General features: G+C 38.8%; 1 protein-coding gene across 2 annotated transcripts; it reads right to left on the bottom strand.

The window, feature by feature from the left end:
- Nucleotides 1-3,544: 3,544 nt before the first annotated feature.
- On the bottom strand, nucleotides 3,545-21,177 carry fam204a (family with sequence similarity 204 member A). Of its 2 annotated transcripts, none has more exons than XM_010779612.1 (7): nucleotides 20,807-21,177; nucleotides 20,396-20,480; nucleotides 19,891-19,921; nucleotides 18,534-18,639; nucleotides 16,912-17,001; nucleotides 4,175-4,284; nucleotides 3,545-4,006 (listed from the first exon to the last, which is right to left on the bottom strand). In XM_010779612.1, the coding sequence occupies exons 1-7, from the start codon at nucleotides 21,044-21,046 to the stop codon at nucleotides 3,955-3,957; spliced, it is 714 nt and encodes a 237-aa protein (XP_010777914.1). In that variant the 5' UTR covers nucleotides 21,047-21,177; the 3' UTR covers nucleotides 3,545-3,954. The 2 variants fall into 2 exon arrangements, with proteins under 2 accessions (XP_010777914.1, XP_010777915.1); XM_010779613.1 differs by having other exon boundaries at nucleotides 18,534-18,636.
- Between the last annotated feature and the right edge of the window lie 39 nt (nucleotides 21,178-21,216).

Below are 21,216 nucleotides of genomic sequence, written 5' to 3'. Positions count from 1 at the left end.
TTTACCTCCTCTCTCTTCAGGTACTTGCAGCTGCGTAAGACGTCATTACCTCTGTTGGGACTGTTAAATGGTTCCATAAAGAAAAATAAAATATTCATTAACTTGGTTAATAATTCATTCAGATAAAAATGCAGTATGTGGTTTGCAGAGTGAAGATGAATGCATAATGAGTGCATGCTCAGCATATTTGTGCTTGGGAATGTTTTTATTCGCGATAGCAATAGAAGAAAATTAATTGAAAGTTCATATTTCATTTTTTGTTCTATAAGTTATGCTAAATGATAAAATAGATGCTTTCCAAGCAGTTTCTGACTAAGAAACAATTAAGAGGGTGTATAAGTAACCCGCTTACTAAAGTATGGGTTTTTAATTACGGAAGGATGTGCATTTAAACAGTCTTTATCAAATTGTTAATGTAAGCTTGACCTATTTCCCAGTTTGAGGAAAACGAGTGAAGCACTTTGTACTTTGCTGCCTGAAAATTGGAACCATAACCTCTGCTTATCATGTGACAAAAGCCTGCAGAATGAAACAGTAAATTCATAATTTCATGAGAAGTTTGGCTATTACCGAAAATATCCAGTTGCTGCTCCAGATGCTACATCAAAAGTGTCCTGACCCGTCCAGAAACAGCAGTAAGTGTGTGCACGTTGCTTCAGTTAGCACGGGAGTGGTAAAGTGTTCCCACACCGCCACACTGCAGTGTAAACACCGCTCCTCCAAACACTGTCAAACTAATTTCCTCACACCACAGAGGTTCATTTTGGCTTTCAGACGAATCACTTATTTCTCTAATTATCAATTGTGACACCCATAATCACTGGAAGACAGTGTCGCTGAATGCATGGCATATCATTTGTGTTATAATTCTGTGCATCTTGACAAACATGACCCATTAAACAACCCTGTGGCCTTCTTCAAGAGTGATGATTACACTAATTAAAACTGCAAAACAACACGAGAGGGTTACAGACATGCCAGAATTAAACAGGTCATTAAATCAGCCGGGGAATATGTCAACAGCCACGCTGCCTGTCACTCCCACATTATGCTACTTTGAAAAGAAGGGAACAAATACACCTTGTGTACATAAATGTGCTCATCATTTACATGATATCATATATGGTGGCCCTGAAGTGCAAAAACATTATGAATGACAAAAGAGAAAACATGTCAATAGTCGTGTTTCTATTTAACGTCAAGCAAATGTTTCGGTTTTTAAATGTTGTTAAAACGAGATGCCAAATTAGGCTTGTTTCCTTGAACCTGTTTGTTAGGTTCAGATTTTGTTACGGAAAAGCCTGGTTTTGACAGAAGATAATGGTATATGCTATACTTATGGCAGTTATCCATCAGGATATGTGGTAGCAGAAGTGAGGGTGGTGAACCGGAAACTAAACATCCCGCCTTGCCTGACCTATGAAGACACAAATCATGAAGAAAGGTCTGAAACCACTGATAAGGTTTCACAATTTTGTCACAAGCATGAAGAAGTCAGTCATGTGTTTTCTGAAATGTTGGAAAAAGTTGAGGAATCCAATAAAGCCTCTTTAATCGTCACACTCACTCTGCATTTAGCCCATTCCATTATTGGAAGATTATGTTGTGTTTTTTATTCTATTTAAAAAAATGTTATATATTGTGTTTTTAATGTTGCACCTAATGTATTTTATCGTCTCAGGGCCTCCATACAGTAGTTTTCCTAGTGATGAGGTAATATAGTTCCCAAATAAAGATAAAAAAAAGTCAACCATGCCCTTTTAAAGGTCACACATTTCATGAATCTAATATTGACTTTAAGCTTTATCTACACAGGAGGACGAGAGGAAGCGTTACAAGTTTTAGTTACACCATAAAAACTGAAAAAATTGCAGCTTAATTGTTATCAAACCCCTGAACAATGCACAAACAAAGCAACATTACCACGTCTGATCTCCATGTTGTGTTAGGTGCGAGGTGTTGTGAACGTCGCTTGCCTTTATCAGCTGCATCTCGGAGATCTCTCCTTGGAGTTAATCCTCTTCCAGCCAGCGATAGCAGCGAGTGATAGTGCTGATGTCGTGTTACCGGCAACACATGTTCCCTTTCATACAACAGCAGCTTTCTAACCATTTAATAGGATTGTTGTTGTTTTTTCCCCTCGCAGCCCCCCACTCCACACAACAAACAATTTTCCCTCAAAGTGCTTCGACATGTGCCCAAGGAATTTGTCTCCGCGTTTCACAACAAATCAGCCTAGGTCAGGGGCTAAGATTGGCCTGCAGGAACAGACTATTGAAAACAGCTCCTCAACATGTCGAGAGGGGGAAGTGGATTTTCCAGCTTAAAAGCAGAATCATCTCTGCTCAGGGCATTATCCTGTGTTCCAAGAGATTAATAAAGTGAGATGCTATTGATACGGCTGCTCTTGGATCAGCGCTGCGCCATGTTCACTGACAACTACTAGCTGTTAAATATTGCTTTCATATACGGAAAAACATATTATGAGATGCTTCATGCCTTTTGTTTTGTTTTTCAATGAGATAATAACTGTAATACTGAAAAAAAACAATGTTTATGAAATAACTCAAACAACACGTTGTTCTCGAGGAGTTATCCGAAGCTTTTGAAGGCTCTAAAAATGTGACTACTTTTTGTCCCATTATTAAAGCATCTCTGATGTTTCCTCACTCTTCAGCCAAGATATATTTTTCATAGCAGTCTTCAAAGTGAAGAAATCCCATGTTGTACTTTGATGTGCTTAACACAGTTTTAACTCGCGTCTCATTACAGAGATAATTAATAGTTTAATTAGCACCAATTCTCATCCACTGACAGCCTCTCAGACACAGTCATGTGATTGGCTCGGATGTAGAAGGATGCAAAAAGCTAGATTTGTCTAAAATCAGCATGTGGTTTTAATCATTTATCTAGGTTTCTTCAGCTCAGGTGTTTTGGTTCCTAATTGTCTACAAACTTTTTATTTCTGATGTTATGGTAATGTCACTCTTATTTGTTCAGCCTCCACAGCAGATCTAGAGAACAGGGGGACAAAGTGCCCAAACTGCAACAACTTAGGTGGGATTAATTTTAATTCTCATTACCTTGAAGCAAAGCAATCATTTTCTATGGTTAAGAAAAAGATATATAAGCACGCATTATGAATAAAAGTAATTATCATGCTTTTGCTTTTTTGCGTGCTGTTTGCAATTACTACTTCCTGGAATCTGAATGAGCGTTTCACAAGAGCTACAGATACAAAAAAAGAAAAAGATCAAAGTGGCAGTGAGAGGAATCGACGCGAGTTTACAGATGCTGAAGAGAGCTCATCACACAATGAGCGGCGAGTGTAGGCTTCGAGAAACAGCGCGTGCATCTTGTTCGGGATTGAGAAACAATAGCATGTCTCCCAGCATGGGTGAGGGCCAACAGCAAAGCTCCCCCTCTTACATCTCCCCACCCCCAAAACGTTCACCCAACTTCCAGTTTACAACTGCTCACAACTGTTTACAGCAGCCAAATTTCATTTTCTTCTCCCAAATCCTATCGCACATTATCCTGTACATTGCATTAGGGCCCTAATCTTTCCTTTCTCTTCCTCGGAAGAAGAAAGGAGCGCCTTCATGATTAACCCACTTTACAGCAATAAATAAACGCATCATCCAGTAATGTACACCATATTTAATTTGAAGGGGGGGAAAGAAAAAGGCCAGAAAGCTTAAAATCACTGAAATGTAATGAAAAATAACACAATGCAGACACCAATGGGCGCCTTAGGAATTAATTTGAATGCTCCATAATTTTTTCGCTCTCTTGTGCTTTCTGGATTGGTTTTTCCTCAGCCAACTGTGTGACTTCCCCCCCCCCCACACTGCGCTGTTGAGAAGCCTTCAAAATATACAAAGAGGATCAGTCCTCCATAAAAAAACACCACATCATATTCACTTAAAAAAATAGAGTTTTTCTCCGTGTTTGTCACATGAAGCCCATGTTGCTTTTGGTTTCCCATCGTCTTTTGGCCTCAAACCTGCAAAAACAGAAAATAAAATATGAAATAACTGAACCCATAAAGTATGAATCAAATCTAGCTTACAAATTTAATTTCTAATGCCCAGTTCCAGTTCTCAACCTTAACTGGACTCGAGTGTCATGGCAGATAAATGATGGTGAACACAAACACAGAGAGATGTCCTACCCCCAGGATATTTGGTTCTTCCTCTTCTGCGCTGCCCTCAAAGCTTCCTCTTCCTGTTTGTGTTGCACAAAGTCACGGCAATCAGCGGCTTGAGCGATTTTCACAGCCAGCTATTTAGAGGCAGACAGAGGAGAGGCTCATTAGAGAATGGAAATCAGTCTGTGCGACAAAAAAGGCTCTCTGCCTGACTGATGTGTCAGGGTGGCTTCTCCTCAGTGTGTCTGCGGCCCCTCCACACAGAACCACCCTTACCCTGATATCCGAGAATTAAACACTCTTTGCATTAGGACTGTAGGACATGCAGCATTAAGCATGATGCAACACTGATGAAGCAGCAGCCTGTGAAATATGAATAAAAAGAGCAAGTGAAGAATAATATTTGGACAATTGACATGTCTATGAACTCATAATGATGGTTTAAAATATACATATTTGGCATTTTGTTTCATGAAAAAGTAAGAAGTTGGGTTTGTCAACTGTTAAAGGCGCATCTGTTATAATACAACAAACAACTCCTCTCCTTCCCAGTTGAATGGTCCCCTGTAAATTAAAGTGTTTCTGAAACAGACATTAAAGCTGAACATTTGTTGTTTGCCCAGTCAAGCAAAAATGTCGCCAATCGATTATTCGTTTCACTTGCTAAGTAATAAAAACATGTCAATAACTCACATATTCCATCTCTTAAACATCAGTATTTGCTGGTTGTCTTCTTTTATACTCAACTTAATATCTTTGGGTTTTTGACAGTTGGTCAGTCAAAAACATTTGTCAGACCACCCCATGGGCTCTTTGATAATGCGATGGCCTATTTTAGTGACAAATTATCAATAATGAATAAGTCATTACAACTTAGATTTTGACAGTGCTTTGATAGTCGGTTTAAGAACTGCAACAATTCAAGCTGTTAAAAAAACTGCAACGGCCCACATTCTCGAAATATGTTATAGGGCAATGTTCAATGAAAAGTAATAGGTAGAGAAATATAGTTTAAATAAGAGCGTTCAAAAAGGTTATTGTTGAATATGTGAGTGGGGGGTGACGTGCCCAATGGCTCCATAAATTACAATAGCACCTTTTTATTACAATTATTCTAATCTATTTCGCCTTTTGTTTGAGGAGTCATGTTTTTTTAGCTCATGGCAAATAGTGTCTCACGCTCATTGTTTCTCTTTGATTACTGCTTTTCCCCCCCTTGTTTAATCTACAAATGAAATAAGGGGGTAAATAAACCATGAGGAAAACAATTCAGCATTTTGCCATTTTCTCCACAACAACCTTGCAATGGCATTTTTTCCCACTCATCACCGGTGTAAAAGACACTTTTCTGTTTGGAGTACTGCAGGCAATGCCTGAAATCAGAAGTGAAGAGAATGACCGTGACAGCAAGAGGCAAACATTCAAATCCCAGGAAAGACGACATGTATTGTGAAGCAGAATAATCCCAATAACCCCAGTCGCACAGGAGCACGGGAAACAAAGGGAAAAGCCCTGCCTCCTCCTCCGTCACTCCAGAGATGTATTATTCAAGCAAAGGCAAACTTCCATAAACAACTTGGAACTATTTCACCAAACCTTTGGGTAATTCTCTAGTAATATTCACAATACAATCAAGGGTGGGGGGTGTGGGGTGGGATGGTGGGAGTCTTAAGGTAATGAAGAAATGTGCCACCACTGCGCCACTTGAAGAAAAAGAAGAAGGAAAAAAAGACCTGCTGAAAAAAAAATGTTTCAATTATAATTAAGTGGGATAAACTTTATTAGAAAGACTGAAACTAAAATATCTCCTAATGCATGCTGGGATTAAGCAGGTCAGAGCGAGCAGGCAGGAGAAATTAAACTCTAAAGGCTTTTTATCACCATATTTCAGGAACCAAGGGTGTAAAATGTTCTAATTTGGGATACATTAAAAGCCATAAAGGTCTTTCAAAAAGATTAATGGTACTTTGCTTGGATTTAAGATAAGGGCTCCGGCTGGCTGCAAGTGCTGGGCTCCGGCTGGGCCCTCAAGGCATTCATCTATAGTCACTGGAAGATTTGTGAAAGCGTCTGCATAACCTGAAGCGCACATACTATGACAGCTCTTCAGCTCTTTGCCATTTTATAGGTTTTTATTCCTCAAATCATGTTCGCTGCTCTTAAAAGGGAGTTATAACGGGCGATTGCTTTTACATTTGCAGGCGATTTGCGAGCAGATAGAGCCACATAAAGGCTTCCCTGCTACGTGATGGAGGGTGTAGGTGCTAAATGCTTCTTGAGTGTCTGCAATGAGATTATAAACCGGCCGTTTATTAAATTGTTGACAAATCTAAACAGCTCCTGCTCTCTAGTGTTTGGGGGGAAAACACTTTAGCTCATTCGGGGGGCATATGAAATGAAACTGCATGATGCTAAACGGTTCCATTTGGAGATTTACAGGCAGAGATTATTTTTTTCTTCAGCAGGATTACCCACATTAACCTGCTCTCCTGTGGGGTTGCATTTGAAATGCAAAAGGTCTTGAGAAAAAGGAGAAAAACACGCCTTCCTAAACATTCCAAAAGCTAAATTAAAACCCACTTCCATGCCCCTCATTTCCCCCGCTCTTTTAAATTCACAACATAGCGTTTACTATATTTAAAGCATTATAGGTCTTTCCTTTTTTTTTATCAGTATAGTCTACAATCCCTGATTGTCTTTACTGGGGCTCAACATTAATGTCAACCAAGTTACCTAGGAGACAGAGCAGATCAAAGAGACAAAAAAAAAGCCCTCAAATGTCTGATTAATCAAGCCTGCAAACAGCTTATTTCTTTTAGCCTGCATGCAAGTATGAAAATGAGATTCCGAGAGCAGTACATTGTGCAGATTTGTTCATTCTTATCTGAACAAAGCCAGCGGCAGCTTATTTCATGGATCACTGGCACTGTCAGCGCTGTGGCGCCGAGCAGGTGACGGCTCCTCTTTCTGTGGCGAGAACAAAATTAGCAAAAAGTCGGCACAAATTAGCCTCTCATATTTTCCGTAATATGACATTATTTTTCATTTACTTTTTTGATCCACTTTTCAGGATTTTTCCCCCCCCTCCCCTTACGTGCATCTTAGTGGCAAATCCTTTCACATCAGAGGCTGGTGGGAAATAAGAATGAGAGCTGGAATAAAAAGCAGGAGACAGACTTCATCCTTTGTTTGTGTGGCTCCTTAAAGACAATTCCTCCCACTCCACCTCGCATTAATATACAATCAAGTGTCCATCACAGGCCATGTTTCTGTGTCTCTCTCGTGTGTGGCCTGGGCACAGCCGTGTTAAAAACAAGGTTTATTCAGAGGATTAATACTCTGACCTTTGGAAGATTTGAGGGCAAAAAAAAATCATCACACACAATGCTGGCACTGCAGCATCAGCAGCTTAGGGCCACGAGGAGGGTTAAGTCAACAGCACCGTTTTCTGTTCATTCATGTTTGGGTCGTCATGGAGATTCAAGTGGAGACCTAAACATGGGGCCTGAACGCAAAATAAAATCTGTATAAGCCCTGCACAAGATAAACCTCTATCACACTCATTGTTATATTGCATCATTGTGAAATGTTTAAAATAAAAGAAGCATTAGGAACTCGTCACAAAAAACACTGTGGCAATTAAACAGCAAGTGCAATAAGACAATAGCTGAATGGAAGGTGATAAAAATACATCTCCATGTGGATAAAGTGGTAAAGCTGCTTTTAACAATAAGAAATAAATGATGGCTTTAAGGAAAGAAATGGCCTTAAACCCATTCATACATTTCCTATCCAGGAAGCCCCTTCCAATTAAAACGTGTGAGAGGTGGATTAACAAGGGCTATATGGCTTTGCCTCGCTAAATCACCTCCCCGAGCTGCTCTGCTGCATTTGACGTGTAAACGATTAATGACCAGCCTAATTCCCTTATCACACTACCTTAATGCCTAAATAATGTGGCCTTAGTCAACTTTGGAAAAGCAGGGCTGTATAAGAAAGGAATGAATATCAGATTAGGCGGCTTGTGTGTTATTGCAGCATCATTTCTTAGAACTGAGGCGGAGGGGGAGAACAAATGTGGCCGCAGAGCTTCAGTGTTGCAGCAACACAGGGTCAACAGATCAAGAGGTCGATCAATACCACCCATATCGCTTTAAAAAGAAAGGAGAGAGAGTTTCATTCAGTTAGTTCATTTCAATACAAGTAATAGAGTAAAGGAGTGAACACAAAGGATGCGAATTAGCTCGAGGTCTTGTAAAAGACAATTGACTCTATTACATGTGAACAAACACACCTAAAGGGTTAAAACAATCTATTATCCAAATGTTGTTTTTTTGGAAAGGTTACTTGTGTATACGTACATAGGAAATATTAGCATAATAAAGTGGAAGAATCAAAAGTACTCTTGCATAAAAATGGCTGCTGCAATTGACATACTACTATATATTTGACCCTAAGCTTATTCTTACTAATGCACGGATGTGCTGGCAGAATTTTACTGTTGTAGTAGTTTAAGCTAACTTATGATCGTTCTTATTACTGATTAGTCTTCTTATTGTTCTCTTGATTAATTGTTTGGTTGGTAATCTATAGTGAGAAATGCAGATTCCCCTGAGCATATTTAATAGCTTGTGTTGTCCAACCAATTGTCCAACCCAATAATTCAATAATTTAAGATACAGGAAAGTGAAATATCCTAATTATGAAGAAGCTGGAAGCATTGAATGATTGGCAATTCTGCTAGAAAGAAAATAATGAAAGGATTATTAGTCAAAATAGTCGGAGATACATTTCTGTTTACCTACTAAATGTGTTAGCTCAAAATGACTACCATTACGTGGTTTAACATAACATAATGCACCATATTTTATAGGATCATCCCATGTTTTGCAAGTTAAATCTTAATATGTCAAATAACTACAGCTTATTTAGTAGCAACACAAATAAGTAGAACACTTTTCTCTGTGTTATAGTAGAGTTAAATTATAAACGGCATGACAATAAAAACAAACAAAAAGACATTTCATAGAACATTTGTCTGCTACATATGGCGAATATCTACGCGCCTTTAGTATGAAGAGCAAAATAAAAGTGATTTAATTGATAGCTAAGTTCATTACTTATAAAGTGCACTTAGTTCCATCCAAACACTGCTCAGTAGATTTCAATCTGAAATTGTAACTTGTATTTCTACTTCAGAAATGAGTCCCCAAATACGTAAGTCAGCAACAGCAAGTACAATTAAACACTGTATAATGGGAAAGCGTTAACAATTACAAAACGACATGATTCCCAATGCAAAGCTCAGTCCAAATAACACAGCAGGAACCTCCCTTGAGTTATCCCAACACTGTTTCATGTGTTTTGTATAATCTTTCCTGCACTTTGACAAACAGAATTACATGGCAAGCAGAAAGAAAAGGGACTCCAGGGAAGGCACAGCAGAACAGCCATGTCTACATTTTTCTCTATTAGTAATCTGATGCAAGATACACATGACATATCATCTTTAGGGAGTAGACACAAAAAAATCTCTAAAAGTTCGACCGCTTTGTGCACATTCCATTATCTCGCCTCTTCTGAGTAGCGTAGGCTTATTAGCAAGCTTTGAACTCACACTTACAATAATATGCCATCAACAGTTTTATAAGCTAATTAGAAAAAACAGTTTAATTAATGAGTGACTGGCAATAAAAATGGCAATCATGAAAAAAGAAACCGAGGGTGCTAAGCTTCCACTACCACCAATTAAGGCCTAATTACAAACAAATTATATATGTGTTTTGCTGTGGGCTTTAATTTGAAGAAAAAATGCTTTAATTAAAAGAGAAAACATGCTAATTAATTAAACAGCACACAAATCTACATTGAAAAGTATGCTTTGTCTATCAAGTAATTAATGAAATACAATAATCCAAATGAGATTCCCAGGCATTTGATAAAAGCTTAGTACCCATTTCAAAAATCCATTTCAAAATGAATGGGCGAAAATGTAATGTGAGTCATCCGGAGATACAATAAAAGTTCATTCAGTGATAAATTGCTTATGCTGAAGGAGAAATGAACAAAGGGGAGAGTTTCCCTAAACTCTCTGGATGCGGCCTGGGGGGAGGTCCGAAAGCCGATGGGGCGGGGAACGTCAGAAAATCTGATAAAGCCTACTTTGGAACAAAAGCGGTGCTCATTAATTTTTTGATTACAAACACGGGGCATGGCAGGGAGAAGATGGTGAGAAGGAGAAAAATAAAAGGTGCTAAATAACACAAATATCATGAAACACTCTTAGTTCAGCTCTTTGTTTAAACTAAGCCACCATGTCTCCTCCGACAAAATGCCGCGACACCTTTGTTTCACAGCGTTAAGGCAAGGATTTCCAAAGGGTAGATTTCAAGGACAGTGGGGCTTTTCCTTTCAGCTGCTGCTTCTATTGAAATACGAGCTAGGACATAATGAGGGATATTATAACCATCCGCAAGTTCAAACACTACAGAAAGCATAAATGGCTCCAGTTAATACATATTCATTAGGTTCATTATTAAGTGATCTAACTATTAGAAAGGGGCACATTTCTAACAGTTTAAGCTGATCAGGTTAATTTGGCTCAACATGAGTTAAAGAGGGGGTCGCCAACCAAAGGTCATCCAGAGGACAGGAAGTACCAGTCAAAACTGAGGCTAGATTAGGGTTGTTGAGGCAGATGGTTTCAGGCATTAGTGAACGGTTAGTTAACACAATAAAGGCAGGAAAAGACTAGTAAATGCAGCATGATTTTATGCTATAATATTATACAATGTATAACCGCTTTAAAAAGAGATTCATTTTGAAGTTTTGTTTCTTTATTGGTTTGTCAGCAGACTTAGGGAAAAACGACTGGTCAACTGTTTATGAGCCTTGGTGAAAGGTTGTGGCATAGGTCAAATAAGAACCCATAATATTTTGGATCGGTTCCTTTGGAAGCGGATTCAAATCACAGAGCGAATACACAAACTGTTTGACGTAGCTAAATGGAAACATAGCAGCAGATTAAAGGATATGTAAAGGGAACTTTGAGATAAGATTATTGCAGTAAATATCCACTATACCCTAATGCATTTGATCTGTGGCTGCACAATGAAACGCAATTGTATCGAATCGCAGTAAGCGCAATATTTGGTGAAAAATATAATTCAGAATGAAGTATTGTGGTGCTGCAGAGAAGTACTGGCTTACAAGAGGTCACCTAGAGACTAAATACAAATGTTTTTTATTTACAGATCTTCTGTAAAAAAAAGAAATCACAACATGATCTCTTTTATACATTATTTAAAGATAATGTAAATAATGAGTTCAAGTTCAATTTATTTGTTACACTGCAGCTCCATCTAGTTAAAGGGGCCCTATTGTGCCCTTTCCTGTAGTGTTTTATATAGGTTTGTGTGCATGTAAAGGGTCTGCAAAGGATAAAATCCCAGAGCTCCACGGAGTTTCTCTCCGACACACTCCCCCCTGCCTAAAATGCCTCAACTTGACCCCTTTGTTTACCTCGGTGTCATAGTGGCATCACAATGTAACACTTGTGCTTCTTTTGGCTAGCGCTCCAACACACTGTACGTGATTTGCTAAGAAGTGGGACATTTCTGACACATCTCTAAGGCTTTGACCAATCACAACAGGGCCGACTACCTAACCAATCAGAACAGACTGGGCTCTGGTTTCAGACAGAGGGTGAAAAGAGGTTCAGGCAGTATGAGTACAAAAATACCCTTTTCAACATTAAAGCATGGAAACATGTCATAGAAGAGGCTCCAAACACAATTATGAACCTGAAAATAAGCATAATACGTTCTATTTAAGAAAGTGTTTTAAATAAAAATGGTGAAACACCAGTTGTGGCTGAAATATACTCAACCTCCGTAGTGCCTTGCTCTCTCGCCCTTCACAAACCAACAACAAATGCAACTTTTTAGAACATGTTTCTTTGTTTCTTTGGTGGCATTGCACGCTTTCTTCTTTCCTGTTGGTTTAAGAGGCCAGCAGCCATTGAACTACTTTTTATTTTCCATATTCTTTAGCTTCTGGAATTAATACAATGGACTATTGTTATAGACTAAGAGAGTTTCTGTTTTGAAGTGGTAATGCCACTCTAATAGCTGTGATGAGTGCTATGGGGGAACTGTAAGCTCTAACATGGCGTGACAGTCTTTTGTGGTGAAATATGCCCACTTACTATATATAAAGTACAGCTCCTGACTATTTCAAAAGACCTCAGTGGCTCTGTTTTACAAAGAGAAAAAAGGGCGAGGAAGACATTATTTATGGTAAGGATAATGTTTTAAGTAATACTACAATGAGAAGGTTAATATGTGTGACGAAGAAAGTGGTGTACAGAAGCCATTGTCTTTATTTAGGGTACAGCAACATCAGGTCAAATTGACTCTGCATGGGCTCATCACATTTCATTCAATTAGTTCATAATTGTATTGGCATTACCGATCTGGGTAAAGAAAACCATATGTATAATATCAACCTTAAAAGATGTATGATTCATTTAAATATCTTTGAAGCTAATGTGTGTGATAACCTAGTAGTTTGTTGGTTTGAATCACCCAAGTTATTTGTAGGCCATACATAGAAGTCGTTGCATGTGGAGTTCCGCAAGGATCGGGCGGTGGTGGGGAAGTCCTTAGGGACTTGGCTTGGCAACTGGAAGGCCACCAGTTCAAGTCCCGGCAAGACCAAGTGCTACCGAGGTGTCCCTGAGCAAGGCACCGTTCCCTATACTGCTCCCCGGGCGCCGTTCAAAATGGCAGCACACTGCTCCTAACACTAGGATGGGTCAAATACAGAGAAACAATTTCCCCACGGGGATTAATAAAGTATATCAAAATCAAATCCACATTTAGACCCTTATTATTCTTAACACATGTTGTTGAAATTCCGTCTGTGGTTGATTGTGAACATTTTCTCTATGCTGACAAATCTGTGTTGTAAATTCAAAATGTGTACACGATCCAGATCAGTTCACTACATTTGGGTAAGACTATCTATTCTATTTGCCTAAAAAGAATAGTCAAACCCTATGTCTCAATGTCATCTGCAATAAGGTGACAATAAAAGATTGTTAGGCTATTTTTTTATGTTGATTTGAAGCTTCAAGAAATCTTTGCAAAACCTAATGCTCAATGAAAAACAATATTCATATTAATCCTATAGTTTATTACCAGTTAGTTGCATGAAACAATCAAGAATTCCCTTTGCAGGTTTTATACTACTATGATCTTTCTAAGCAACTACACACCGAGCTTCGAGTATAGGACGAAGCATCATAGGTACAGTACTTGGCATAATCATAATTCGGATAACATGCCTAAATATGGATGGAAAGAGATAGTGTATAACTTTTGTTTTATGTAAACATACTGAACCATTACATTATAAATGTCCCCGTAGCTCATTCTACACTTTAGATGACGTAGGAAACTGTGTTTTACTAATGAGTTATCAGCTTTCTGCACTGACTCAGTTACCAGGAATAGCTGCAAAATCAATCTGTCAAATATGAGCTGCTGGATGCGATCAAACCTCCTGACACACAGTGAGCCGTTTATACTATATGTGCCAGTCACTCCATGTTATGCTAATTACTGAATTCATCAGCAACTAGCAGCAGTGTCAAATAATGTGCAGTAATCAAAGGGTGGAGACCCAGTCTTCTTAGTTGGAGGACTTGCACCTTATAATCTACTGAACTACTAGACCTCCTTTAGAGGTGAGAAGCTTTATACATTATTTCGAGTCTTTTAGGCTTGTGAAAATAAACCCAAAAGGGCAAAGAGACATCTTTATGAGAAAATAAACCTTATCAACACATTTTAAATGAATACATCAGAGAGCTTTGTCTAAGCAATGTCGACATAAATAATATTTTGATACTTAAAAGGGGGTGGTTTCTTTGCTCTATCTTCGGGGGTGTTAATACTTTCACTTAAAAGCAGAGCATGTCTTCATGAATTCACCTAAAACAAAGACTTAGAGCCTTGGGAAGTATTTAAAAACTGTAATGAGAATCAAAAAAACAACCTGGAATATCCGAGCAGTGCGTCTCAGAAGTTTGACAGATGAAAGAACACATATCTCAGAATTTGTAAGGAGCTTTCAAAACAGTTTTTCCTACCAAATTGTTTTAATGTTCAGATTAAAAAGAATAAAGTGGAGCAAATGGAAATCATTAATTGATTTGAGGGAGCTGAAAACAGCAGAAACAAACATTTCCGTCTCATAAAAGAGGGGATTTTGACAGGAAGCTCTCTATCTTCCTTCCATTTCCCTTTGCTTGAACGAGATAAGTGGGAAGCTGTTAGATTGAGGATGAAAATACACTGAAACATTGTCGTCTAACATGTACCACCGTTTTCCTAACAAAACAATGCCTAGAGGGACAAACAGGCCTCTTTAGTTCTTCACAGCTGTCGGAATGCTTTTGCATTTTTTGCGTAGAAAACCTGTTCCCATTCTTCCAGTAAAAAGCCTGCCACAATCATGTCTCGGTGTTATGACCGTAAACAAATTAAACATCTAAGCCGTCCCGTACCAAATGAGCCACTCAATTACAACCTTGAAATTGATTCTGGCCACAGCGGGGATTATTGATCGTCTAAATGTTTGTCACACTGCTCCTGTCAAAAGTGAACAGGAGTGCTGTAAACAAACATTGGTCTTAATGCTATCTGCATTTCAGGCTGCATCGTTTAACAAATAAGAGAATCCTTTTCCAACTGAATCTGTCAAACTTTTGGCCTTTTAGCTGCCACTTCTCTTCAAACTCCCGCTATGCTCAGCAATGCCTTTCTTTGTATTCAAAAGTAAAGAGAAAGAACGTCACATCAGTTTTTAAGGGATTTCAAAATGGTCAACTCACTACACTCTTGTGTAAAATGAAGTTATCGCTGCTAAACAATGAGTTGTGGCTGCCAAACTGCTGTCACGTCCCATCACGGTGCTGGCAAGACGCGAGGCAGGTGCCAAGGAGGCGAGAACCTCGGCTCAGACTAAAACCAATCCACCAGCGCTCTAAGAGGCTTTCTGAAAGTACCGCGCAGGTGCCACTCACAAGAGCTTTCAGTTAACTTCCCCATATTTGACCACCCTGCTAGCGGTTAAGAGGAGAATTTAAGGGCTCTGACGCTGCACACTAATGTCCATTATACACTGGAGATACCTGGGTCACGCATGTAATGCCAATTCGATGAAGAATAAAACTGTTTCATTTTTTTTGGAAACAGATTCTTGTTGTTTGTGCCTTTTTATTAATTCACGAGGGGGACGTTTGAAAGATTTACAGACATTAATGATTTTTTTCCCCGTTTGTCTAAGTAATTTCTTGCCGAATATTATTATCCTGCTAACTATTTAGTATGAAGGTCAGATAGTGCTTTCTACTGCGATTCCTGATCACTGCCTCTGCTTGCAGAAATATATTTCCCATTCATCTTTCTAATGTACAATAATAAACGACCTACAGTTGGCCAACTTTGACTATTTGGATGGGCCTGGGTTATTAATCTATGCAGAAAACTGTGGTGCTTCCAGATAAAGTCAAAGGTCCAAGACTCGTGACATAGAAGAGGTTGACTACTAACATCAATATCATGAGACATTTACAAATGGAAACTCCAGGAAGTTACTAGTGCACCCCAGAAAAAAAGGCACAACATTAGGATATAAAGTGTTACTTAGATAACTTTAGAGTTGTTGGCCATATTTCGTCCCCTTACTACAGAGGCAGACAAGCTATTTTTTCATCCCGTTTCCAGTTTTTAACTGGCCTAAAGCTGTAGCTTCAAATTTGGTGTACAGATGCATTAGTGGCATTGATTTGAACATCGGTCTGCAAGGAAGGAAAACGCTTATTACCCAAAGTTTCAAAGGGTTCCTTAAAATCCATTTCAGTTTAAGATTCTTTATCCTTTTTGGCAAAATTAAGCAACTACCAGCTGTAACTACGATACATTTTGAATTTACTACAGTTTTGACACTGACTAGCTTCTTCTGAGCAGCAGGAGCTTGTGGGTAATGCAGTATATAGACATTTCCACTATGCTACACTGATGGATGAAATGAGCTTAATTGAAAACTATGTTTAGAGATTCCTGTGTTTCTACTTTGAAACAGCAGCATGCTTTGCAACTCTATTGCAATCCAGGACCGACAAAGTTTAACACATGTTGTGTTGCTATCATCACAAAATATAAAAGCTTATGGGATGCTGTAAGCAACATGCATCATGAAACACAGAGGTTTAACTTTGATGCTCAAAGTACGGCAATTCCCCCGCTGTAGAAGTAACACTGCAGCTGTATGTCTTTTAAACCACAATTATATGTGTGTGTGTGGGCTACATTTTATGCTAAATTAGTTTCAAACCACTTGATCCTTGATGCCTGCCAAGGCGGTTAGTTACAAAACTTCAGGCACTGCATTTACGGGACATGTACACTTCAAAGGTATGAAACTCTTACCTGGAGAATGATTTAACAGTTGGCTTGAAAGCAATGTACCCTTCATTAAAAAGCAGAGCCAAAAGTCCTTTAGACACTGCAGCACTTCAAAACTAAGGGGAGGGCTTTCCATTAACGCAATGGAAAAGGGCTGCAGGACTGAATGGTGGGTGTCTGCGTGTGTTTTTGTTCCTCTATGTCTTTGCAGCAGAAATGGCCACGGATCCATTAGCTTGATTTGTCACAGCGGGAGCACCCCAAAGATCTCTTATCAGCACAACGTACCTCTCGAGTGGCGAGTCTGTCGCTCATCTCCTCCGCCTTTGCAATGTCCCCTTCAGCGATGGCCCCCTCTATGCTCTTTTCTAGGCCGGACTGCAGAAGAGGGAAAAAAAAATTCAGATTTTTTTTTTTTTAAATAGGGGTAGAGAGAGAAAAAAATCAAAGAGTAACTTCAAAAGTCCCCAGGGCCTTATTTTTAATATGATTGCCATTACTACAAATATGTAGATTTCCCTTCACAAATGAAAACCTTTTTGATTGGATATTAGTGGGGAAATCTTAGAAATGCTACAGGAGATTACCAAACATACATGTGACTCTTTAATTACACATTTCCATTACAGGCCGAAGCAGAAGGGGGTGCGGAGAGGGCCCCCGGTTACTGATGGCAGTTCTGCTGTGATGAGCCTATCTGAGGAAGCGCAGGACCGGATTTCTTCAGCCCCCAAAATGTCATCATGCTAAAAAAACTACACTGGAAAGAGACTGTAATTATTAATGTGTACCCTCTGATGTATTGTCTGAGGACCTTGACTCAACTGTAAAAGTACAAGGACGATACCATCAGGCTTAAAAACCCCACAATTATAACTATTTTCTGTAACTTTAGTTGCTTGTTATGTTTTTTATCGTTTATAAAAAACCAAATCTGACACTGATAAGACCCGACTTGTGATCTCAATCATCGTCTACTGTATCTCACTAACAAGACTCTAACTGACAGCATTCTTTATGCCACGAAACATGTTTTAAGGTCACTGAAGTAAAATGCTGTTGCATATTAATTAATGAAATCTGGCTGCTTTGTAAGCTTTTTCCTCAAATGACTGTGTGAAAGACTTGGCGGAATAAAAGCAAATATGATATATTAATTACAAAGAACTGCATTTGAGGGATAAAGGAGCCCCTCATTATGTTGATGTGACAAGTTCTGTTTCATTCAGCTTGTTAATCATTTCTTTTATCTTTTTCATAGTGGTCTTATTCAAATTAGGCTAAAATCAGCAAAAAAGAAACCTCAATTTTATGCTGCTCTTAGATAAATTAAGCACAAAATACTCCAAAATAATCATTAAAAGGATTTCAAATTGAATCGCGCACAGTTCCCTTTCAGTGGGTCAGCTATAATGTTCATCAAGCTTGCAAATATTTTTGCTTCATTGGCAATTTGCAAACGTTTGCATTCATCTTCAAGTGCAGAAATGTATCCCAATGAAAGAAAGTTATAATTTCTTTCAGTGATGAATTCCACACAAGCCCATCTATTATCTAACCATTCATTTAAATGTTCTAGCTGCAGTCACTGAGGCCGTATCAGGTACTATTCTTTTGTCAAGCTACATTTATTAGCTTTTTCGCAGAGGGGAAAAAAAACCTACATTTCACTTTAATCTCACACACACAAGAAAGGAGATTCATCCTAATCTTATCACTAAATGTAACCAAACATAATCCCTAATATTCATCTCAGTGTCAGGTTGAGAGTATTCTAATCCATATCACAGAAAACAATGAGAGGATACAGTGTCAGGGAAACACAAAGGATGGGAAGGTGTTACTAACAGCTTCGACTGACACAGTATTAAACCTCAGCAGATAAATTGGAAGGCAGGAGTCTTTGTTACCTTCGGAGGGGGTTTGGAACATGCAGGGGGATGAAATCGATCATTTACACCGAAATGCTGCTTAAGCTCATTCCAGTGCTGCTCATGCTCCTCCTGATGCTCTCTGCTGACAGAGGGAAAGAGTTCATGTTCATTACATGTAGCACAGCACTGTGATAAGGCAGACTAATACTGTCTCACTATAGTCTGAATACGCATCTATCACACAGTATGGTTACTTCGAATGCACTGCACTACATTTCAGAGGTAAACATTGTACCTCTTACTGCAGGATAATTATCTGACAGCTGTAGTTACTTTCAATATTTCACTTAGACAATATGATGTACCTAACTAACACCATTGATTAATTAATAATAAATATAATATTTTATGATATATAAAGCTAATTTCCTGATAATTCTTTAGTAACATTCTGTTTCATTTTAGGCATAACACATATTGTTCACTAGGGCTGTGTAACACCGACATATACAGTATAAAACATTTGATTTGGTGTTTTAATTTGTTTTTTTAAACATAGTTTTTTGTATAATTTGTGTAAACGAAAAAAACTGAAAGAAACGACATTGATACGTTTAAAAACAATAAGGCTTATGGTCAATACTGGCATATTGAACCGCCCTTATTGTACACACAAAGAAAGTACACAATACAACTATGATGCTACGCTGATTGGTGCTCAGAGCTTACTGATGGATAGATGAATAAGTAAATAATTGCTTTACTACAAATGATCTCTATTTTGTGGATGTGATTACTAAATATCATATATACTTCCATTGTATATAGCATGCAATAGATTTTGGGCCGGCGACAGCCATTCACTTATTAGATCGGAGGATGAAACCCCCTTTAGTTGTCACACACATGTACATGCACACAGCACACACAGTGAAATTGGACCTCAGCATTTAACCCATCCTAGTACAAGGAGCATTGTGCAGCTATTGTACAGCGCCCGGGAAGGAATTGCTCAAGGGCACCACGGCAGTGCCAAGGAGGTGAACGTGGACCTCTCCAAGTCGCAGTCTACACTCCATATTAAGGTCATTGCGGGGGCTTGAACCGGTGATCCTACAGTTCCCAAGCCAAATCCCTACAGACTATGTTCCTGTCAATTAGTAATGAGGGTCAACCAGCACTAAACTGAACTGTTCATATTAGATCATACATTACAGCTTTCATGTCTGATTTATTTAAGGCTTTTATCATTATATGATAGGGCTGCAAGACAACTGAGATTTGGCTATATTCACTACACTTCCAGATTACACAATTGCATGTGAAGAATGATGCGGATTTATGTTGTAAAAAATCAGTTCTCTGGTTAGAAATGTTTTATATTATAAGGTACCTTGTCTCTGTAGTTTCCTCACTGTTTGTTCCTGTTGATTGACATAAGAGACACAGTTACATATTTGTAAAATATATGAGCGTCACTAAACAGAAGTCTTCATGTCTACTAGGCGGCTGTGGCTCAGTGGAAAGTGTGCTGGACTTGGCATCAGGGGGATAGCAAGTTCGAGTCCCACTGCAGTCAGCATGTCGTTGTGTCCCTGAGACACTTCACCCCAAATTGCTCCTGTGGGGATCGTCCACAGTATTGAATATGTAAGTCGCTTTGGATAAAAGTGTCTAACATGTAATGTAATGTAATACTAGGAGGGACAATAGGGTGATTTGTTACATACAATATTAAGACCAGAATATGAAATAATAAATAATAGTCTTTGCTGTGCAGATCCTGAAATTATATATTTACATCTCACACATGCACGCCGGACAGAAGGAAGGCCCAACATCAATATACCGTATCAAACATTACATTTTGATTGAATTATAGTAACTATGATGGATACCTTTCTTGTGTCGTCTTCTTTTTCTTTTTTGGGGGACCTTCATTGTCTTAATTTTTTCATTTTTCTCCCGTAGATCCTGGAATTTCTAACACACACACACACACACACACACACACACACACACACACACACACACACACACACACACACACACACACACACACACACACACACACATTACATTCACAAAATACAACTACTACCCCTGATCTAACTCTGCTGTACACATCTTATAGTCTATGTTACGATACAAAAAGTCTTACAGGGCTTCTTAAACCATCCACAGCTCAAGATTAAGCAGAGCTTTCTTTTATATTTAGTCCCCACTAACAAGATAACAGGTACACCAACAGCTAGCTCAGTATTTCACATAATAAATGCTTAGCTTAGATGCACACCAAACCAACATACTTGCCACATTTCCTGAGATATACCAGGCATACTGCATGTCGGGGACTCATTGTCTGATTCACATGCAGTGTGAGTAGACTGTGTCTCTTTCACAGAGACTGTGTTTTCCCCTACAGAGCTCAACTTTTCAGCAGAGCTCTCACACTGCTCTCCCTCTCTCTGCTCCTCTGCTTCATCCTCATCGTCATCCGGACTGAGGTCTTCTTCGGTGAAACCTTTGGGCAAAAGACCGCTATACATATCGAGGCAGTAGATAAAGTCAGATTATAGGCTAAAGCATTATTGATCTGGACAGAAAACAGTCAGAAATGGCTAAATTAAAGATTACGGCTGTTGGAACAGGCTCTCATTTCCGGGTAAACACTGTGACGTTCCTGTTGAGAAAGGACCGATTGGCTGGAAGCTAGTCA

The sequence above is a fragment of the Notothenia coriiceps genome, unplaced genomic scaffold (assembly GCF_000735185.1).
Source record: "Notothenia coriiceps isolate Sejong01 unplaced genomic scaffold, NC01 NC01_scaffold00020475, whole genome shotgun sequence".
NCBI classification, from domain to species: Eukaryota; Metazoa; Chordata; class Actinopteri; order Perciformes; family Nototheniidae; genus Notothenia; species Notothenia coriiceps.
The sequence above is the reverse complement of the archived record's forward strand: the minus strand, read 5'-3'. Positions and strand labels throughout refer to the sequence as shown.

Coding starts and splice junctions, on each gene's coding strand:
- fam204a (XM_010779612.1), bottom strand. CDS start 21,046: ATGTATAGCGGTCTTTTGCCCAAAGGTTTCACCGAAGAAGACCTCAGT. Junction 18,640..19,890: donor GAGGAAACTACAGAGACAAG/GTACCTTATAAT, acceptor TCCCTCTGTCAG/CAGAGAGCATCAGGAGGAGC. Junction 17,002..18,533: donor GTTCCAAACCCCCTCCGAAG/GTAACAAAGACT, acceptor CCTCTTCTGCAG/TCCGGCCTAGAAAAGAGCAT.